At 39.2% G+C, this 22,682-nt stretch overlaps 1 protein-coding gene and 2 long non-coding RNA genes across 6 annotated transcripts; 1 reads left to right on the forward strand and 2 right to left on the reverse strand.

Annotated features, from left to right (window-relative positions):
* Nucleotides 1–2,754: 2,754 nt before the first annotated feature.
* Nucleotides 2,755–13,976, forward strand: LOC124877431 (solute carrier family 2, facilitated glucose transporter member 11-like). Of its 2 annotated transcripts, none has more exons than XM_047380586.1 (12): nt 2,755–2,886; nt 5,785–5,883; nt 6,296–6,456; nt 6,535–6,659; nt 7,173–7,302; nt 7,421–7,569; nt 9,535–9,722; nt 9,801–9,911; nt 13,026–13,127; nt 13,198–13,273; nt 13,357–13,484; nt 13,569–13,976. In XM_047380586.1, the coding sequence occupies exons 1-12, from the start codon at nt 2,848–2,850 to the stop codon at nt 13,761–13,763; spliced, it is 1,503 nt and encodes a 500-aa protein (XP_047236542.1). In that variant the 5' UTR covers nt 2,755–2,847; the 3' UTR covers nt 13,764–13,976. The 2 variants fall into 2 exon arrangements, with proteins under 2 accessions (XP_047236542.1, XP_047236541.1); XM_047380585.1 differs by lacking the exon at nt 2,755–2,886 and adding an exon at nt 5,505–5,660.
* Nucleotides 13,977–16,420: 2,444 nt separating this feature from the next.
* Nucleotides 16,421–18,085, reverse strand: LOC124878465. Of its 2 annotated transcripts, none has more exons than XR_007040782.1 (4): nt 18,071–18,085; nt 17,756–17,950; nt 16,582–16,820; nt 16,421–16,480 (listed from the first exon to the last, which is right to left on the reverse strand). It is a non-coding gene; the product is annotated as an uncharacterized LOC124878465 (long non-coding RNA). The 2 variants fall into 2 exon arrangements; XR_007040781.1 differs by having other exon boundaries at nt 17,756–17,963.
* A 1,516-nt stretch (nt 18,086–19,601) lies between these two features.
* On the reverse strand, nt 19,602–21,910 carry LOC124878352. Of its 2 annotated transcripts, none has more exons than XR_007040724.1 (4): nt 21,896–21,910; nt 21,581–21,775; nt 20,413–20,651; nt 19,602–20,311 (listed from the first exon to the last, which is right to left on the reverse strand). It is a non-coding gene; the product is annotated as an uncharacterized LOC124878352 (long non-coding RNA). The 2 variants fall into 2 exon arrangements; XR_007040723.1 differs by having other exon boundaries at nt 21,581–21,788.
* Nucleotides 21,911–22,682: the final 772 nt, after the last annotated feature.

A 22,682-nucleotide genomic window follows, 5' to 3' on the forward strand; every position in this document is an offset into this window, starting at 1 on the left:
TATAAACCCAAAGCAGAAAAAAGTGGACCATATCAAGAGTTTTTGGTGTGTACAGATCACAATGTCATCTGCAAAGATCTTGATAAAGACAAATGCCTGATGTTATCTGACATGCAAACACATACAGAGTCCCACTTGTTTTCGGTTAACAGCGCTCACTGTTACATCCCTTTAGAGTTATAATTTTTAGTTAATATCTGGTGCAATCTCAATTTTGTCCATAAAGCAGCTTTAATAAAACTTGTTCATGCTGTTTTTCTTAATAGTAATTCTATCCACTACTTCACTATTTAACCATTTATGACAATTATATTGATCTCCTATTGTGTTATGATATTTAAGTTTTAAAGTTGAATAATTTTTAACCTACAGTGTGGTTTAAAAGCTTTAAAAGGGCTGGTTTAGACATTCGGTCAGTCATTTTCTATCACTTATTCCATAGTGGGTCGCGGGGGAGCTGGTGCCTATCTCCAGCAGTCTATGTGCGAGAGGCGGGGTACACCCTGGACAGGTCGCCAGTCCATCACAGGGCAACACACAAACAACCATTTATACACCTTAGGGCAATTTAGAGAAACCAATTAACCTAACAGGCATGTCTTTGGACTGTGGGAAGAAGCCGGAGTACCGGGTGAGAACCCACGCACGGAGAAAACATGCAAACTGGAAAGACCGAACCCAGGACCTTCTTGCTGCAAGGCAACAGTGCTACCAACTGTGCCACCGTGCAGCCCACGGTTATTCTGTGAATTTATGCTGCTTCAGTTTTAATGTGTCAGGAAATAATGCAAAACTGCTTATATAGTGTTATAACAGTGCTCTGTGCAGACCAAAGTATCTTATGTAGGCTGCTGGAGGACATAATGACCGCTTTCACCCTCATCGCTAGATTCTCACACTACTCTCCAATTTTGCATTATTTGCTGTTTTTCAGCTTTTAACTTTGTTCTCTCTCTTTTCTCTTCCTAGAAGCTACACCTGGCCTGGCTCTGTATCTACCTGTGACACCTTTCTGGAGAGGGGCATCGTCCGTGCTTCTGCTGGCAACAACTTAATGCTCACCCTCTACCGATGATCCACATAGCCCTGTCTTTCAGTGTTTAACCCTTTCTCTCTCCTAGACATGGCAATTGACTGATCTTAACTGTAACTAATTATATGTGCTCTTTTTCAGACTCTAACCTTGAAAACTGGCTCAGAGTTTATCTGTTCTTTCTTTCTAGGTGAAACAACTAAAGGAGCCACATCCATTAACATTTACTTTTCCTTCCCATAGAAAGGACTCCTGGATCAGTGCTTCTGTGTTCTCTTTGTGTCTCTGCTCTGTTCTCTCAAACCCCCAGTCGGTTGTGGCAGATGGCCGCTCATACTGAGCCTGGTTCTGCTGGAGGTTTCTTCCTGTTAAAAGGGAGTTTTTCCTCTCCACTGTCGCTACATGCATGCTCAGTATGAGGGATTGCTGCAAAGGCAACGCCAGTGACTGTCCACTGTCTCTAAATGCTCATCCAGGAGGAGTGAATGCTGCAAGTCACTGACTGGATGCAATCTGCTGGGTTTCCTTAGACATAAAAACTTTTTATCCAATTTGAATAAATAACTGAATCTGACTGCACTGTTCAATGGTTAGGATTAATTGGAATGTATGTACCTGACTGTTGTGAAGTGCCTTGAGACAACATGTGTTGTGAATTGGCGCTATATAAATAAACTGAATTTAATTTAATTGAATTATGTAGGAATCTTATAAAGCAAAGAAATGAAACATTAGAGATGATATTATGTTTTGCAGTTACTGGCTATAGGTGTGATAAATGTGATGAGTTAAGAATAAAACTCTACTGGACAAGATCCAACTACACTTTTTACCCTTTCTTGTTTGTTAAAGTAGCTTTGCAGTTATTTTCCTTTACACTTACATACATTCACTTACATACACCTTTTCTTCTTTTAAACAAGAAAATAGCATTTATGTCATTTCTAATTATACTCCTCAAAGCAGTCCTGTAAGACAAAATTACAACTGAATAATAACCTCTTAGGATGAGACTGTAACAGTATTACCCTCTTTAGCTTCCTTTATGGAATGTATCATAGGTGTTTTTATTATTTCTGATATAATCTTTACATAATTGTATTGCCTTTGTTTTTTGTTTTTTTGTTTTTTTGCACAAAGCACCATTGTTCATGGGACAACCACTTTTTTATTCTTTTAAAACAAGCTTTTTTATGCTCCTTAGCTGCCCTCATGCAACACTGCAAGGATCTTTGGAGGAATCTCTGTATATGGTCAACAAATAGCAATCTGAAGTGCATGAAGCTGACTCGATCAGTTAAATAAGGGTTTAAAATTCACATGCTCAAAGCTGTGGTTATGATTAAGAAAGATATCTGTTACTTAGAGGAGAGACTGTTAACAATGGACAAATCCTTTAAAATTCTTGTGTAACCTTGTCTCAGTATATGTGTGAGAAAGTAAAAACTCAGACCTTTCTGGAAAAGAACATAAAAGAACCTTTGGAATTTGTGTCCAAATCCTAAAAACATCATTATTGTGTGTGTATATTTTGGGCTGAATGTAGACTAATATTAAACTAGCGTAAAGTGTACTACAATGGCTGTTTTTTCTTTCTGCATAGCGGTCAGCAGTGCTTCCATTGCCAAAGGAGCTCAGTCTCAGCACCACGTAGGAATGTGCTTCAATGGGTTTAATAGCCCCCATACCCCGGAGCTGAAGTCATGTGCTGCACCTTACAACTGGGAGACTTTATGTAAGGAGGGCACTCCAACTGAGGTGCTTGACACACGGTCAATGTTTTGTTTGAACTTCATTTCACGGCATCTTCCAAGATGAGTTTAAGTGAGGGCTCTGCTAAACCAAAGAAAGGGGTGAGTGCAAATTTTGACCCCAGTTTGGGTTTACTTTGTACATATTTGATTTTCCTTTAGTTCTTGAAAACGATGCACTGTGGCTTCCCTGCAAGTATAAACTAAGGTATTTGTTCCAATAATATATTTTATGAGTTTGCACACTTTTGATGTTGCATTCATCAGAATTGAACACAAATCATTTTACTCCCTATTCTGAACCTTTGTCAGAAGGGGTTTGGATCAGGTTTCCAATTTTTATATATATTATATATTTATAACATTTTATATATAGTCTTTGCATAGGTTCTGTAGAAAAAATGGAAACAGTTGTAATAGTAATTACAAAATAATTTTTTATGTTTTAAAAAGTATGTAGGAACATGTATTAAAGCTGTGCTGAGCCTCACTAATCAAACATGTTACTTTTAGCTTTATTGTCCATCTTATCTTTCGGTTTAGTTCAACAAACTGCACAGTATTGATGCTTCGCCCGACAGTCTTCCAAGAAACCATGACCAGAAAACAAACAATAAAATAAAATCACTAATGAGTGATTTCAGCATCTAATCATTTTGGGGATGTTTTTCAATTGTGTGTTAATATGCATAAAACCAAAACAAGAAGATAAACAAATTAATTAAGCAAGGTGCAGGTCTTCGGTCTACTGTCAAATAATCTGTTAAAAAGACTGAGAGAAGCAAGAGAGAAGAGATGATCTGCTTCTGTTTGAAACAGAGGAGGAGTCAACACAGCATCTTCACAGCTCATATCTACTAACTCCAGATAACGCAATTTATATTGTGAGTCCTTTTTATGCCTGAAAAACAACAAATATATTGTTTTAATTTTAATAGCTGAATTATGTTTACCTCAGTCTGAAAAGAGTCTCTGCATAGTTTTCTGATCAGTTTGCATTCATCTCTGTCATTTTCTCTTTTAATATATGAACACGCAGTCATTAAGACCGACATGAGACACTGGAATTATCTCACCTTTTTTAAAGGCTTGGAAAAGATTAGACACTCAAGTGCAAGCTCTGCAACTTATCTGTTTTCTAACAAAATTTATTTCAGACACTTATCTTATTGTTCATTACTTTATTTCTGTTGAAAAAATAAACTAAATTTATTTATTTGATAGGGACCACTATATACATTTTACATAGCATATACTCTAGCACTTATAGCTGTGGCTAATTTGCAATGCTTGTCCCTAGAAGGGTCTTTAAAAATAATAATGAAACAAATTTGAGTAAAATAGTAACAGGTATTTTGTATGTTTTTTTGCCCTCATTTTTGCCTGTACTGATAGTGAGGAACAGAGCTGCTCTGAATGTTGGTTGTCTCCCTCTTTGACACTTTCTGTTTTTTGGGTGTGGCAGATGTGTGCAGCTGTGCTCTTCTTGAATGTTCTAAACGAGAAAACCTTAAAACTGTAAAAAGTTTAATTTTCCAACATCAATGAATTGGCCAAACCTTTCTAAACCTCTCAAGAGAAAGAAAACAATGAGGCGAATTGTAGCTTCCACACAGATCCTATTTTTCATTCAAATGCATTATTGTCACATATTTCACCTTTTTTAAAGGAGAAGAATACCATCGATATATCTTATCAAAAGCTGTCCTACATATGTCTGTTGTTAACATGAAAGTTTTACAGCAAAATTATACATTTAATTTACAGAGGGAATATGAACTGCAACTATAAATGTTTATTTAAGTTGTCCGCAGGACATATTAAAAATGGAAAAGCTGATCGATCAATCTTTATGACTGTAATTCAGCTCCTGTCCATTACTATTAAGGGTGGGGTTCATGGTGCACCGAGGGGTCAGATGGAGGGCCAAACCTTGATCTAGCCTAGGGCAACAAGATGGCTAGAACTGGCTTTGCCCCCTTTAATATTTTAATGTTTGTTCATTTTTTAATCCTGCATGAAATGAAACTCGTCTTTAGGTTAACTTGTGAGCTGACATAATATCAAATCGACTGTAGGGCAGAATAGATAATATTGACAACAGTAATAATAATAATGTAAAACATTATTTTATAACTTTTTTTTACACAAAATTGAGATTAGAAGATCACTTACTGTGTTTAAACCTTTCCCAGAATATGAGGAAGAAACAAACTATTTCATAAAGGCAATGAAGAGGTGAATTTGTGAATTGCAATGAAGATATCAGTTGCAATTAATCAACATTTTTCTCACTTCTCTCACTTTTGAAGATTTCCTTAGCGTATAGCTGGTGCATCTGTCAACCTGTACTGTGTGGATTTAAGTAATCTAGTGGCCCTGGACAAGCAGGGGGTCATAAAGTGTGGTTGTCCCTCAGGCCGGCTCTATATTCTTCTGTCAGATTGACTTTGAGATTAGAAGACTGTTTGATTTTATTTAGGTTATGAGGCCGATTGGTTTACGAATCTTATTAATGTAGCTTCATCACACTACTGACTTGCTTCACTTTCACATTTCACTCTTGAGCTGTACTTCTTCAGTACTTGGATGCAGTTACGGTACCATGAAATTCTGATAAGCAGAGAGTACCCACATTATGCGGGAGATTCTCCACACTTTATACTCACAGCAGATCAGTTGTGTTGTTCTCAGCATAAATCCATCCACTAGTCAAACATCATCTCACTTTTGAGAGCAGGCTCTTGAAGAAGAAATACTCTGTGTGGACAATTGCTTTAAGGAACTTTGAGGTGGTGGGAAAAATGCCAAAAGAATACGTGGATGAGTATGAGCCTCTGCTCATAAAGGGCATTAAAGACAAAAGGCGTTTAAAGGTATTTAAACCGTAAATCTTTGTTGCTTTTTGAAGAAAAGAAGGATAGAGTGGATAGGGTATGAGCCTGATGTCCTTGATTTTCTGAAAATGCTTCATTGACGTCTTTGTTTGAATTTTTGCAGCTTCCAAACATATCGCTGCTGTTGGCTGTGTTTGCTGCTTGTGTTGGAGGAACGTTTCAGTATGGATACAATATATCTGTCATCAACGCACCCACAATGGTAAGAACCAGGCAGCATGAGCAATACTAAAGGATGATGAATCTAATATGTTGCTTCTTCAAATATGTAAAGTATTATTTTTTTGTTTAGTCAGAAAGAAAAGTTAGTCTGTCAAACGTCTCATAATAATTGTTGACCTGTTTGCCTGCAGATGCTTTCATTCGGTATCAACCAAGGACAACACGATCCTTTCTAACAAGAACAATATTTCCTTTTAGGCAGCATTTATAATCATGTTAATTAGACATAACATGTTCAGACTAGAACAATGGCGCTGTTTATATTCTCAGTTAAAGTGTGAACCCTTGCTTTTAGTACGTCAGAGTTTTACTTTTATATATATATATATGTATAGCTGCACTTAAAAATAATAAATGTTAAACTATATTTCTGTCTTTCTTTCCATCCCAAGTATGTACAAAACTTCATTAACCAGACTTGGATGCAACGCTACCAAACCAACATATCGCAGGATGGACTCACGCTGCTCTGGTCCACCATAGTGTCCATGTTCACCTTAGGAGGACTCATAGGGGCATCAATAGGAGGGACTTTGTCTGTGAAGCTGGGGAGGTATGGAGATATCATCACATTTGATAAAACAGCCTTTTCCTTTGTAGCATCAAAGACTTATCGTGTGGTTTCCTTAAGGAGAGGAACGCTGATTGCCAATAACGCCTTCTCACTGATGGCTGCTCTGCTGATGGGTTTGAGCTCCACTGCAGGCTCATTTGAGCTGCTCATCATTGGACGCCTCCTCATCGGAATGAATGCAGGTACCCCCCCCCCCCCTTCCTTAAGTTTTTCTACCTTGATAACCAACACAGGGAGGTGCATAATTGTGATGTGGAAAAAAATCACATAAGGCTTTAAACATTTTTTAATTTCAAATTTTTGAAATGTGTGGTGCCCGTTTTTAATTGAGACCCCTTTGAAAACATTTTGAAAACCATTCATCCTTTTCCTTCCACGTCACACTTTGGCACTGCTTTGTTTTGGTCTGTCACATAAAATACCAATAAATTAAACTGCTGTGGGTTTAACATGACAAAACTTTTATGTCAAGGGGTGTAACTACTTTCATAAACCAGTTTTTCTCTTTTAATTCTTTGAGGGACCAAATGACTCAAAAGACATGCAATGTTTTTAATAACATAACAGCTTCTTAGAAAACTGGTTGAGTATGTTTAAGAGCAACAATTTCTAAAGTCTCTTCAGGTTAAGATTGCTGAGGCCAGACTTTAAAACAAACACTAACTTAAACACGAATATTGGATTGTTTTCTGCAGGCATCGCCCTGTGCGTTCAACCACTTTACCTGGGGGAAATAGCTCCGACTGCGTTACGAGGAGCCATGGGAACGGGAACTTCAGTTTTCATCACCGGTGGAATCTTAACAGGACAAGTTATGGGCCTTAAGTAAATTTTGAACAGTAAAATCACACACAGGCCATATAATATTCACTTTCAAGGAATATACAGATATTTGTGTTGTCATGATAGCATGCTGATTTGGCAGCTGTGTGTAACTGTGCAGAGAAATCCTGGGCAGAGAAGAGTACTGGCCCATCCTGCTCTCCACAACCTGCATACCCGCCTTCCTGCAGCTCCTGATTCTGCCCTGGTTCCCAGAGAGTCCGCGATACCTTCTCATCGATAAAGGAGATGAGGAGGGATGTAAAAAAGGTAAAATATTTCTAAACATTGTTGTGACTATGAATCTGAAAATATTATTTAATATTTAATATTAATAATTTAATATTTTATCAAATAATATTTCGATCTGTTAAGGGTTGTCCTGTGAGTACCAGCCTAATAAGGCGGTGGTATTAGGACAAAATCAAAAGGGTGAACCAAGCTCTGACATTATTGAACAGCCAGACTCTGCACATACATGGAATGAATTCACACAATTTCTTAAAATACAAGAATTTATTAACAAAATTAAGTCAACTCAAAGTCAAACATATTTCAATCAACAAACTCTTTACTATGCTAAAACAATCCAACTAACTACCAAGCAGAATTAAAGAATAACGAAGACTAATGGGCTATGTACAATATAAACAAGTTGATTAAAGATGATTGAAAACCATGATTGAAAGAGTGATTCAACATTACCATGCAATGTTTATGTTTGAGAATCAAGGATTATCTTGAAGAATCTGGAAGTGAAGTTAAGTTAGTCTTGGAACCAACTTAGGCAATAATCAGCAAATGTTTAGACAACCATTCACAATGCAAGATCAGATAAAATATTGTTTTAATAAAATAATGATTTAAATAATGATCTGCTGAATAAAACCAACCTTCTGGATGACTAATTCTCAACAGTGTCTCATTGGCTGGACTTATTTATTAAAATTATGTTTGAAGAAATATTATTAAGGGAATATTGTGGAAAAGAGCCAAATTTTTCTGGAGAAATGGGGCTTAACGGTGTTTCATTAGCTGTTAGCAGTTAAAGCTAACAAAAGAAGCTGATAGCTTAGCACCAGAATCAAACACACAAAATGCATATGCGCGGACGGCGCGTTATGATCAATCTTCTGTGTTTAAAATCACCCCTTTAAATAAAGTTTGTCTTAACTTTAAAAACACACAAACACAGAATACAACCTGAACACGTGTGCTGCAGATTGCCTGCTAGCACCAAGATAGCTGAGTTCAACACAAACAAAACCAAACTTCATAAAATGAAAAACATTCAGATCATAAATCTTTCTCTATTACTCTGCCCAAACCCTAACCTAGTATGAACCATGCTGAGGAGTTGTCCGGGCGACGACGAAGTTTGAAGAAACATCCACTTTGAACGAAGGTTGTCGGGCCGACCAAGCTGCGCGTTACCACGGTGATGCGGCTCCTGTTGTCGTCCTTTCAGACGGGGAAAACCGCTCCACTCGGCGTCGTAGAGACAGCGTCTCTACAGGGAATTCTCTGGAACACAGTTTGCTTCTGCAGGCCTCAGAGAGAAAGTCAAGCAATGCTTATACCTTAATTTCCCTTTTATGTGAATGAATACCGGATTCTGTCAACAGTAATTCATCAGTATTTAACTTGTGCATATGATCGCGTGATCTTATGACACCCCTGGATTCAGTTTGAAGAGTTTGTGTCTGTTTGCCAGCCCCCCCTGCCTTTTCCAAATGTTGGAAGTAGGTTAAATACAATTTATTTTGAAAGTTCCAGAAAAGTTTGTACCGCATCTTTCATGTTGTTTCCATGGCTGTGGGTCCCAACATGGTCCTCAGTTTATTTTCTAAATGACCATTTTTTATTTATTTCCGTGTTGGATTAGTTAAAAGCCTGAAAAGTCACATTAACCCTTTTGGAACAGACCCAAAGGATAAAAGAAAAAAAATGATTATACAAAGGCTTCCTGTCATCCACAGGGCCCAGAGGAGTACAGTATAAATGTAGGCTTGTTAGTGGTATCTTATCCGTAATTCTACAAGCAGAAACCAGTGTTTCTTTATCGCAGTAGGTTCATGCATGTGACCTCGTCTGGATCACAGTGGAACTATGTGAAAGTTGTAAAAAGCCTTTTGATTGGACTTTAAAAGTCACTCCCCTGCCGCCTGATCAGATGAGAAGAATGGTGTTCACTGAGGATTTCACTCACTGTGTCATGTGTTTTCCTTTGTCCAGCCTTGAGGCAGCTGCATGGTTTAGCCGACTGTGATCGCGCTTTGGAGGATATCGAGAAAGAGAAGAATAATTTGGTGGGTTTCCAGGCCAAGAAACCCTGGGAGGTCTTCACTGACCGCAGTCTACGCTGGCAACTTCTCACTATCATCCTGCTTAACATTGCTCAGCAGCTGAATGGCATTAATGCTGTAAGTAGGACTTACCCCACAGTGAACCACTAGTGATTTTTGTGTAAAAAAGTCAGAATTGTTTCCTTCTTTTTTTAGATTTACTTTTATGCTGATTACGTTTTCCGACAATGTGGTATTCCTATGGACAAAATACCATATGCAACTGTCGGCACTGGTGCCTGTGAATGCATCACGGCTTTAACATGTGTAAGTTTTAATTTGCAATCATCTAATCAAGTTGTCTGTCCTTTTTGTATATATGCAAATATGAACTTGGACACAAACTGACTATTTCTTCTGATCTCTGGGGGGATTGCACTTGATTTCATTTAGGGGTATTAGAATAAAGGGGGCTGAGTAGAAATGCACAACACACTTTTTAGATTTGTTTTTTAAAAACCAAGTATCATTTTCATTCCACTTCAGACTTATTTGCAACATTGTGTTTTTCTATCACATGGTCTATTAATGGTTTTGTCGCTGCATCTTCTCCATTGCACTTGGAGAGGATGCATCAATAAAACTACAAATCATTTAGCATTAATGTAAATCTTGATTACTTCAGCAAGACAAACCATGTTCAGCATATGCAGCAATAACATCAAAATCGAATATAAAGTATTTCAAAAAGCGATATTAATCTATATCAATGTTAAAAAACCTCATAACTAATACAGATCAACAACAGAAGTAATGATGATGATTTTCCTTTAGAAGGAGCTATGAACATTACACTAAAGGCAACTCGAGGAGATTTGTTTACCTTTTGGTATTTAGAATTTATTTTTTTAAAACCTGGACTTAAAACTTTAAGTAAACAGACAATGAAAACATTATTTCTAGCCAAAACTGTCATATTAGAACCAATCTTCCTGACCCACGTGCAGAATCACTCTAGGACACAGGTAAGTTTCAAAAGTTTAATTATCTCAAGAGGCAAAACTGTCCTTTTAATTCTCCCAAAGGATGCGTTTTCTGGCCGTCTAGTCCAGACTCTCAGGCATGTGATCTCCAGGTAGATGATCTAAAGGGGGGGTTCTTGGGGCACAGTCCGTAGGCAGTGATCCGGAGGGACAGAAGGTGTGCTTCCAGTAAAGTTGGAGAGCGGGCAGGCTGGAGGATAATTGGAGCTTGCAGAGGCAGCTGGGTTGCAGGGTTTTTCTGTCCGACGGTGAAGGAAGTGAATCCGGAGTTGTGATCCACACGACCTGAGACAGGAAGACACACACACACACACACACACACACACACTCTTGTTTTGCTATATGTAGTGAGGACCATGTGTTTACTCCCATTGACTTCCATTGATTTTCAGTCATTTTCAACCCTTTCTATGCCCTAACCCTGACACTAAACTCACCTAAACCTAACCATTACCAGTGCATGCCTAACCCTAACCTTAACCTAAAGTCAATTCACACCTTAGTCCTAAACCTAACCGTTAGCAAAATAGGTCGTGAAGACCAGCAAAATGTCCTCACTTTGGTATAAACGGTCCTCAATTTGATGGTGAAATCAGGAAAATTGTTCTCACTGTGATGCCAAGACAGGAACACACACGCGCACACACATACACACACACACACACAGTAGCACAACACAGATTGTGACAAAAACAGTGCTTACAAGTAATAATAAAATAAACAAACAATCAAAACAATAATAATTAACATGGATTGAAATTTAACTTAGCAACAGCAAAGGAAAAGGATTCAATGGCCAAATTCTGAATTCCAATACCTAACTATAATCCGAGAGGGAAAAGTGAAAAAGAGAGATTAACTTAAAGTCAGGACCACCATCGTCTTGATTTTGCCAAAAGCCACCCCAAAAGAAAGAATAGAGTGCCTTGCTTCAGGTCCGACTCCTAAGGAACCAACCAGGATCTCTTTGGGTATGAGATTCTGCCTTCCATCTCAGCTTAAATGACAGTTACGTTTTGGCACAATTAGCTGCCAAATTGGCCTGGTCGTGGCTTTGAGGATGGTGCTGTTCCTCCTGGTAGAGGTGATCAGGTGGGAGTTGGTCCACCAATTAGACATGAGATTAGAAAATGTTTCTTTTTGGCATTAGAGAGATAAGATCTGCAAATTTATTTAAAAAAAAACCTTTGCCACTTTTGCCATATTAACTATATTATGATTGAAGTTTATACATTCAGTTATCATCCTGTAATCTACATAAAACATTGCATTTATATTAAAAGTTTGAAACATGGACAATCTATATAAATTTTGTGTTAATTATGAATTTGAAAGATTTCAGTGTTTCCAAATGAACAAAATTAGATCATCAACCTTAATAAAAATCTTCCATAGTCTCATACAAGAAAAGCTTTCACATTGTGCTGTCCAGCATATATAGAAGAGAGGGCAATTACTGGGACAAGAAACAGATGAGTGTGATTAACCAAATTGAAACAGTTGAGGGAGAAACCTGAGACCTGAGATAGCTGAGAAAATCTTATGAAAGGAATAAATAGAATAGAAATCAGCGCATAGAAACTACAAAATTGTACAAACACAAAATAGAACATAACCCAAAACACAAATGACCTAAAATATCAGCACACAACTTAGGGTTAAATTTTGTGCCCAAGTAAACATTGACATGTGGCAGATAGCAAGAATTAAACCCACAACTTTGGATTTACAAGATGACTGATGTCGCACTGAGCGACAGCCATCCCTTTACAGGGACAAGTGGAGGAGGGTCCAAGATAGAACCGAGTGCATAAAGAAACTGGACCACCAGAACAGAACAGGTACTGGTCCACAAAAGAGACTGCAACCAAAAACTACAACTCAAAGCAGAATCTTAACCAATTCATGAAACACTTAAAGTATAATAAAAATTAACCAAATCTAAAGGACCAAAACACCCTGAAAGTAGACACTTCGCATTTCAAGATACTAAACAGCTAAATGTGTGCTAAGAGTTTTCTTTGACTAAAGCTGTGGCTCTACAAGGCCATTTAAAGTCACCTGCAGAAAGACAGTATTGTGTTTCACATCTGATCTGTGAGTGTGTTGTTATTGTTATAAAGTGGCACATCTGAATTTTTTATTATTTAAAAATAGGATTTAAGTGATTTTAAAAAATGTAATCAGTTAAAAATTTGATCAGTTTTAGTTAAAACCTTTACTGCACCTATTGTAATAGTTTTGTAAACAAAAAAATATTTATACACAGATTCCTGTAAAAGAATGCTATATATTAAATGATATATCAGGGTTGTGTGGAGCAAATCCAGCAACATTTGCTTGTTAAACCTCCCCACGTGTGTTTTTCTGGTCATGTGATATGCTGTGTGTCTCACAGGGTATGCTTATTGAATGTCTGGGAAGGAAAGTCCTCATCATGGGGGGATACATACTGATGAGTATCTGCTGTGTTTTCTTCACACTGACGCTCACTTTCCAGGTAATTCACCTCGTGATCAGACGTCTATCCCACATGTTTACTCCTGAGTTAACATTTGCTCTCGCTTCAGGGTGTCAGCCCAGTGTTCCCATACTTGAGCATGGCGTGTGTTTTTGCTTTCATCTTGAGTTTTGGTTTAGGTCCAGGTAAGTGAATAAAGCAGATACCTTTTGCCTGATTACATTTCACAGCTGTATGATTTTTCTTTATTGTTTCTGTCTGTTTAAAGGTGGTGTGACTAACATCCTAACCACTGAGCTGTTCACCCAGACTGCTCGCCCCGCTGCCTTCATGATTGCAGGCTCAGTGAACTGGCTCAGCTTCTTCTTCATCAGCATGGTCTTTCCCTTCATTGTGGTCAGTGCTCAAAGTAAACAGAAATATCTCTTAAGTGTAAAAATGTTTTAGTGTCACCTGATACATCTTTCTTTACATTCACAGATTGGGCTACAGCAGTACTGTTTCCTGGTCTTCCTGGTGGTCTGCTCCTTAGTGGCCACCTACATTTTCTTTTTTATTCCCGAAACAAAGAACAAAACCTTTGTGGAAATCCAGAATGAGTTCCAGTCATCCAACAAGAATAAGTTCTCCAGTTCAGATGGAGCAGGGACTATACTCTTATCAACATCCATTTAAAATGTTCCTGAGACAAACACATCACTAAATAATAAGTATTCACTCCCACACATGAGATATTTTTTTAAAATATTGCACACTGTAGTACATATCTACAAACAGAAATTTAGATGACTTCGTTCCATATCCCTGTATTAAAAATGATGGTTTTTACTACCTGTATAAAGGGTGCTCTACTTGAAATTTAAATAAAGTTCAGCTAATGACAAATTATTATTTTTATTGTTATTAAACATGTATATATAAAGGTAGTCTCATTGAGACATGAGTTTTCATTTAGAAGAGAGAATAGTAGAAATCTTCCTTAATTGTGCGAACAGGTTCAAAGTGAAGCCGGCATGCTGCAGTAACTGCCTGGTCTTTTCTAATCCCTCAGAGCTGCATGTGGTCTGGAGAACAAAGACTTTATGAATGTGTTACTTTTACGGGGATTAAAAAAATACATCAGCAAGAAGAATTACAGAGATCTGGGTTGTTTAGAAGAATTAATACGAACAAAAGTGTGCTTTATGAATAGGGAGCAAGTTCTAAAAATATTTACAAACCAACAGAGTTTTAGTGCTTTGGCTGTTTACAGAAAAACAATAAATTAAAATGTTTATTTTTTCTGTGAGTTTAGGTTTGGAGTGCACTCTCAGTGAGAGTTCACATCCAAATTAAAAGAAGAATCCAGAAATAAGAGCTCTTCAATATTAATAGTGCTGTCAAAACTCTTAGACAAATCATTTCTCCTTCTTTTCTTTCCAAAAAGCCAGACTTCCTTGTAATCTTTTAAAGCGGTCTTGAGCAAAACGTATTTCGCATAGGTTTTTCCCTTGTTTAGATACTTCGCCCATTTACAATTGTTAGCGCCTATGTCAAGTTATAGCTGATGCGTAAATCATTCAAGCAATAGAAATGCATCAGACACAGATTATGAAGCATAGAAAACTACTCTATATTGCCAAAATGTATTCGTTCCCCTACCTTCCCATTCTTAGAGCTGTCCACACGGTTTACTAGCATCTTCAAAGGAATTTTTAACCATTCTTCCAGAAGCACATTTGTGAGGTCATAGACTGATGTTGGACAAGAAGGCCTGGCTCTCAGTCTCTGCTCTAATTCATCCCAAAGCTTTTCTATCAGATTGAGGTCAGGACTCTGTGCAGGCCAGTCAAGCTCATCCAGACTCTTTCATCCATGTCTTTATGGTCCTTGCTTTGTGCACTGGTGCAGTCATGTTGGAAGAGGAAGAGGACATCTCCAAACTGTTCCCACAAAGTTGGGAGCATGAAATTATCCAAAATCTCTTGGTTTGCTGAAGCATTCAGAGTTCCTTTCACTGGAACTAAGGGACCAAGTCCAGCTCCTAAAAAACAACCCCACATCATAATCCTTCCTCCGTTAAACTTTAATCTTGGCACAATACAGTCAGACAAATACCGTTCCCCTGGCAACCATCAAACCCAAACTCATCCATCAGATTGCCAGATGGAGAAGCGTGATTCGTCACTCCAGAGAATCTGCCTCCTCTTCTCTAGAATCCAGTCGTGTCGTGCTTTATACCACTGCATCCAACTTTTTGCATTCCACCTAGTGATGTATGGCCTGGTTGTAGATACTCAACAATGGAAACCAATTCCATGAAGCTCTATATGCAATGTTTGTGAGCTAACCTGAAGGCCACGTGAAGTTTAGAGGTCTGTAGCAGCTGAGTCTGCAGAAAGTCGGCAACCTCTGTCCACAATGTGCATCAGCATTTTCTGCCCCCTCTCAATCAGTTTTATAAGGTTTTGAAACTGGACAGAAACTGACTGCAAAGAATGTTGTTATTGTACCTCCAAGCCACGGTGGCTGAGTTTTTAGCTCCAGTAAAAAGGTGGTCATTCTCACCCCTGAGCTTAATAAACTGGCCCGTCTGCTCCTTTGTCCCTAAACAATAAAAACAAAAAACAAAAAAACCATCTTGCTTAATATCAGTGTAAAGCAAGTCTTTTTTAATTTGACATTGGTCTTAATTTGCAGAAGATGTTAAAATATTTCTATGCAAATGCCTAAAACAAGCTCTTTCAAACTTTTCACTTATTTACTGAGATTTGTTTGCATTTGAAAGTGTATTTCTCTTCAGCTGTACCTGGAATCACGAATTATAATGCTAGCTGAATTATAAATATACTTTTAAAAACACACATCGCACATTTCTTCATCAAAAATGAATATTTAAAAGCGTATTTATTCTCAATCACACTCTCCAGCGATACGGTAAGATTACATAAAATTGTCCATTTATTCAGGTTAACTTTAATATCACCTGTAATGTCAAATCGACTTACATGAAAAAATGACACAATACATTAAAATAATACTAACACAAACTGTTAGAAATCACTTGTGTTTAACGTTCACTGTGATGACTGGCAGCAGGAGCTCAGTGCCAATAGTCCGGTCAGATCTCTACCGGGCTAGCTCGCCCACCCGGGAGTTAATACGGTGGGAGCGGAAAACTCCGAACACGTTGGGGCACATTTAAAATTAAGCGATGTCTTGATAAATCAAGCAGATTTTTCACGTCTACAAAGTTATATTCCCGCACTAAAAACATTGTAAAAGTTCCTTTGTGTCACAGAAAATGTAATTTTTCACAGTTTACTCACAGCTTTTGCCACTGTGGTGGTCTATGTACACTCTGTGACATCCAGCCTCTTCTGCTGCTGCTGCTGTACAGTTCTGGCCAAATTCTGTAAAGAATAAATAAATAATAGGAAGAAGAAAACAGTAAAGTTAGCGTTGAATAGGGGTGGGTAGGGGGGTAGAAGATGCTACACAATATAAGTCTCACATCAGCTGCTCAGAGGATTCTGCTGCTCGTAGGCTGAGAGGTTGGCAGGTCTGTTAGGATCCTCTTACGGTTGCCGTTTGGACTGTAGACAATGCGTGTTGTTGGCACCAAACAACGTCAATCCTTTTACTTTCCTCATCTGTACCTGGATCAGGAGATAACGTGGCTTCAGCCGGAGGTACGGATGCTTCAGCAGCTACGCAACAGAGCTCCTCTCTCTGGGGTTTCCTACCAAGCACCTGGGATAAAAACAGAGAATAAAAATGACCATTAAGACTGGCTGTATACTGGCAGCGTGATGCATGCTTTGAGAGCAGACATTGTTATGGTTTATTTCACCTAGATGCATCCCACGAGTGTCCCAGTTTGATCTCAAGAGGCATGTCAACTACAGTCCTGGCATGTTACCTATTATTTTCTTGCTGAAAAACACAATCTGAAAGATTAGACAGCAGTCCTTTGAAGGAGATGACAGAGAAAGTGCACCGGCGATTTCTCCATTTTTCCTTCTCAGGAAAAAAAATGACACACGGTGTGTAAGCTAAAGGAGTCCAAGCTTTGAGTCTTATAAAGGCAACGGTGTTTTAAAGCCACGTGGAACTGCTACACATCTACATGTAGCTGCAATGTATGGGAATTGAAATAATAAATGATGTAGATAAAGTATTACAAGTGTCAGTTCTTGTTTAAACCCTGTGACAATGTGCTATTTTTCCTGAAGGTTATGAAAGTTTGAGAATGTGATAGCGACGATCTATGCTTAGACATGATGATTTGAAGTGGGGGGGAGCAAAATGGCGGCAAAGTAAAAACAAAAACAAAAACTGGAAATGACGGGAATCGAACCAGGGAGCACACGCTTGCCGGCCCAGCGGCTCTACCCAGTACGCCACCAATTCCAGCCGACATCTGAAAGGCCAAAACATATATTTGACATGTAAAACGGTCACGGAACGTTCCGCACACGCATGCGCAATGTCCTTCTTCTTGCTACAGCTAGAGTGGCTCCACTTCTTCACTCTTTCATTCTACTTCTGTGTTTTAGGCTTTGGAAAAACACTAAATACCTCTTTTTATTTCATTTACTTTTTTTCTTTCATTGCAAACCAACACTTTTCTCAGCCCCTACAACCACTCAACCCAGCCAAGGCTGACCAGTCAGCCAGCAACTCACCATGTTTTCTCGGACCGGAAGCCAAAGCTGCTGCATGTCTTCGTCTCCTTTTTAAGCGGGAGCTGCAGCCCACAGACAGCTGCAGTAAAGGGGCCTTCAAGTAGCCACCATCGTTGTTGTTCTTCTTCTTCTTCTGTCCATCGGCGGCAGGCAGACTAGTTTAAGGGTGCAATACTGCCATCAAGTGAGCTTGGACTGCAGGACAGAACTTTCTTCAGACAAATAAAGTCTTTTAAAAAACATTTCATTCTCAGTAAAAAAGGAAAACATGCTTTACTGTTTCAAATCGATTGATTACATTTTCTTCTTACGTACCTATTTATCATATTTAAGGAGTCGCTGAGAGCAGTAGGTTCAGTTCTTAAACAAGGGATTACTGAACCTTCGTGTCCTGTTCACTGCCGCCCCCCCTATTAGCAGCCCTTCTTTGAATGTTATTGTTGGAAGATTTGTACACAAATTATCACTGCTTGGTTAAGAAGTTTCTTTATCCTTATGAATTATCATTAAAAGACATTTTCATTTATTTAGTTTGGTCAACTTTGATGGAAGTGGTTTGAATACATTTCACATTTATCTTGAGTGTTTTATGAACTAATAAAAAAGTGTGTTCAGAGAGCAGCTCCTTTGAGAGAAGGAAGTCACTGATTAGCAGCAGACTGTCTCTCCCTGGCCAGCCAAAGATAACTTTGACTCGCTTGTGTCTTCATTGCATACCTTCTCTGAGTTTATCAGTGTGTCTAACTCTGACAGTTATCTAGATGTGTTCCAGTATCACTGACATCCCAGGGTTCTTGTCATCCTGTGTTCATAAACGCCTAACGAGTGACTTGATTTCTGACTTATTTCATGGAATTTGAATGGCCTACTCAACCCCTTCTCTTCTATCAGCTGTAAAGCAAATGAATTGCTAGCAGTTCAACAGAATGAATTCATAAACAACCAGTGTATTTTAAATGATATACTCTACTTCTGTAGATGGAACATTCAACCCCGCTATGTGGATCCTTAGAACCATCCAGTCAACACTAACACTGAATATGGGTAGTATTTATCAAAGTAATTGTGAACAAGGCAACACCATGCGTCTACTTGCCCTTTAGTTCATTCTGGATATTAAATTCTACATGTAAGTAATGGAAAAACCCAGGGAGCGATGGAAGAACGTGGGGCTCGAGGGCTATATTGTGAATGATCTACTCCTAGGCTGCCAGCAGTCATTTAAGATGGGGGCTACAAGAGGTATTGCCACATGCCACTGGAGACTGGCCGAATCTGTCAGCACCATTTCAGATCTTCTTAGTGGCACATCACCCATTTCCACCTGCCTTGCCGATACTGACCATGTTCTGAATGTTCCACCACATGTTTTCAGGGCCTAAGATTGCAAGGCATCTAGGTTTTTGCAAAATTAAGAGTCAGCAGTAGACATATGAGCAACACATCCATAATCCAGCATGGCCCTCAGGAGTACCAAACCTATTTTGGAGAGAGAACCTGCTTACACATCACTTCTGTCCTGCCAACCAGCCACGTACATGAATCATATTTTTTTAATATTGATCAGAAAGTGTTTCAACATGTATGGTCAGGTGATCATCACTGTTATCGAAAAACAGGCCGGGCAGGAAAATTGGAAGCGTGAAGATCGCCCAGTGAAAAGAAGGAGCATTCCCTCGGCCAGGTGAACGGGGACTTCTGCCGCTGTCAGCCTTTTTTCTGAGAGGAGAGACTACTAAGCTCATCAGGTCACACCAAAACTAATAGTCAGTGTAAGATGGAAAGCAATTAAATGTCTTTTATTGAAAAATGACAACCTCAAGCAACATTTCAGGATCAGAATCAGAAAAAAAACGAGTAGTGTTTCACACGTACCAGGAATTTGCTTTGGTGGTAAGGTGCTAGACATAGACACACATACAGTTGACATAAATACATCTGGAAATGTATAGTTAAAAAGCAAAAACAAGTTGTATAGGAATGTCATGAGAATACAATAACAATATAAAATTGAATAAAATAGTATCGACATGTGCTGAGATATTCGTATTATTTGCAAGGGGGAAGTGTCAGTGGAGGACCGGGGCCTTGTTAATGAGGCTAGCTGCAGAGGGAAAGAAGGTGTTTCTGTCGCGAGAGGTTTTAGTCCTGATGGACTTCATTACCACAGAGGGCAGGGTGATGGGTCTGAAGTCATTTAGTCCTGTGGTCCTTGGTTTCTTGGAGACAGGGATGATGGTGGATGCTTTAAAGCAGGCAGGCACATGGCATGTCTCCAGTGAGGTGTTAAAAATGTCTGCGAACACCGGAGACAGCCGATCAGCACAGCGCTTCAGGGCGGATGGGGAGACATAGTCCGGCTCAGCTGCTTTACAGGGTTCCTGCCTCTGAAACAGTCTATTGACTTCCTTCTCTGACACGGAGAAGGTAGTGGGTGGAGTGAAGTGCAGCTGAGGGCGAGCATGTGAGCAGAAACAGGATGCGATTGGTCTATGTACACTCTGTGACATCCAGCCTCTTCTGCTGCTGCTGCTGCTGTACAGTTCTGGCCAAATTCTGTAAAGAATAAATAAATAATAGGAAGAAGAAAACAGTAAAGTTAGCGTTGAATAGGGGTGGGTAGGGGGGTAGAAGATGCTACACAATATAAGTCTCACATCAGCTGCTCAGAGGATTCTGCTGCTCGTAGGCTGAGAGGTTGGCAGGTCTGTTAGGATCCTCTTACGGTTGCCGTTTGGACTGTAGACAATGCGTGTTGTTGGCACCAAACAACGTCAATCCTTTTACTTTCCTCATCTGTACCTGGATCAGGAGATAACGTGGCTTCAGCCGGAGGTACGGATGCTTCAGCAGCTACGCAACAGAGCTCCTCTCTCTGGGGTTTCCTACCAAGCACCTGGGATAAAAACAGAGAATAAAAATGACCATTAAGACTGGCTGTATACTGGCAGCGTGATGCATGCTTTGAGAGCAGACATTGTTATGGTTTATTTCACCTAGATGCATCCCACGAGTGTCCCAGTTTGATCTCAAGAGGCATGTCAACTACAGTCCTGGCATGTTACCTATTATTTTCTTGCTGAAAAACACAATCTGAAAGATTAGACAGCAGTCCTTTGAAGGAGATGACAGAGAAAGTGCACCGGCGATTTCTCCATTTTTCCTTCTCAGGAAAAAAAATGACACACGGTGTGTAAGCTAAAGGAGTCCAAGCTTTGAGTCTTATAAAGGCAACGGTGTTTTAAAGCCACGTGGAACTGCTACACATCTACATGTAGCTGCAATGTATGGGAATTGAAATAATAAATGATGTAGATAAAGTATTACAAGTGTCAGTTCTTGTTTAAACCCTGTGACAATGTGCTATTTTTCCTGAAGGTTATGAAAGTTTGAGAATGTGATAGCTACGATCTATGCTTAGACATGATGATTTGAAGTGGGGGGGAGCAAAATGGCGGCAAAGTAAAAACAAAAACTGGAAATCACGGGAATCGAACCAGGGAGCACACGCTTGCCGGCCCAGCGGCTCTACCCAGTACGCCACCAATTCCAGCCGACATCTGAAAGGCCAAAACATATATTTGACATGTAAAACGGTCACGGAACGTTCCACCCGCGCATGCGCAATGTCCTTCTTCTTGCTACAGCTAGAGTGGCTCCACTTCTTCACTCTTTCATTCTACTCCTGTGTTTTAGGCTTTGGAAAAACACTAAATACCTCTTTTTATGTCATTTACGTTTTTTCTTTCATTGCAAACCAACACTTTTCTCAGCCCCTACAACCACTCAACCCAGCCAAGGCTGACCAGTCAGCCAGCAACTCACCATGTTTTCTCGGACCGGAAGCCAAAGCTGCTGCATGTCTTCGTCTCCTTTTTAAGCGGGAGCTGCAGCCCACAGACAGCTGCAGTAAAGGGGCCTTCAAGTAGCCACCATCGTTGTTGTTCTTCTTCTTCTTCTGTCCATCGGCGGCAGGCAGACTAGTTTAAGGGTGCAATACTGCCATCAAGTGAGCTTGGACTGCAGGACAGAACTTTCTTCAGACAAATAAAGTCTTTTAAAAAACATTTCATTCTCAGTAAAAAAGGAAAACATGCTTTACTGTTTCAAATCGATTGATTACATTTTCTTCTTACGTACCTATTTATCATATTTAAGGAGTCGCTGAGAGCAGTAGGTTCAGTTCTTAAACAAGGGATTACTGAACCTTCGTGTCCTGTTCACTGCCGCCCCCCCTATTAGCAGCCCTTCTTTGAATGTTATTGTTGGAAGATTTGTACACAAATTATCACTGCTTGGTTAAGAAGTTTCTTTATCCTTATGAATTATCATTAAAAGACATTTTCATTTATTTAGTTTGGTCAACTTTGATGGAAGTGGTTTGAATACATTTCACATTTATCTTGAGTGTTTTATGAACTAATAAAAAGGTGTGTTCAGAGAGCAGCTCCTTTGAGAGAAGGAAGTCACTGATTAGCAGCAGACTGTCTCTCCCTGGCCAGCCAAAGATAACTTTGACTCGCTTGTGTCTTCATTGCATACCTTCTCTGAGTTTATCAGTGTGTCTAACTCTGACAGTTATCTAGATGTGTTCCAGTATCACTGACATCCCAGGGTTCTTGTCATCCTGTGTTCATAAACGCCTAACGAGTGACTTGATTTCTGACTTATTTCATGGAATTTGAATGGCCTACTCAACCCCTTCTCTTCTATCAGCTGTAAAGCAAATGAATTGCTAGCAGTTCAACAGAATGAATTCATAAACAACCAGTGTATTTTAAATGATATACTCTACTTCTGTAGATGGAACATTCAACCCCGCTATGTGGATCCTTAGAACCATCCAGTCAACACTAACACTGAATATGGGTAGTATTTATCAAAGTAATTGTGAACAAGGCAACACCATGCGTCTACTTGCCCTTTA

Source organism: Girardinichthys multiradiatus, chromosome 12 (genome assembly GCF_021462225.1).
Source record: "Girardinichthys multiradiatus isolate DD_20200921_A chromosome 12, DD_fGirMul_XY1, whole genome shotgun sequence".
Classification (NCBI taxonomy): Eukaryota; Metazoa; Chordata; class Actinopteri; order Cyprinodontiformes; family Goodeidae; genus Girardinichthys; species Girardinichthys multiradiatus.

What these genes read in the sequence shown, in the direction of transcription:
- LOC124877431 (XM_047380585.1), top strand. Translation starts at nt 5,589, where the DNA reads ATGCCAAAAGAATACGTGGATGAGTATGAGCCTCTGCTCATAAAGGGC. An exon ending in GGACAAGTTATGGGCCTTAA is followed by an intron (nt 7,303 to 7,420) that starts GTAAATTTTGAA and finishes GTAACTGTGCAG; the next exon opens with AGAAATCCTGGGCAGAGAAG. An exon ending in TGGTCTTTCCCTTCATTGTG is followed by an intron (nt 13,485 to 13,568) that starts GTCAGTGCTCAA and finishes TTACATTCACAG; the next exon opens with ATTGGGCTACAGCAGTACTG.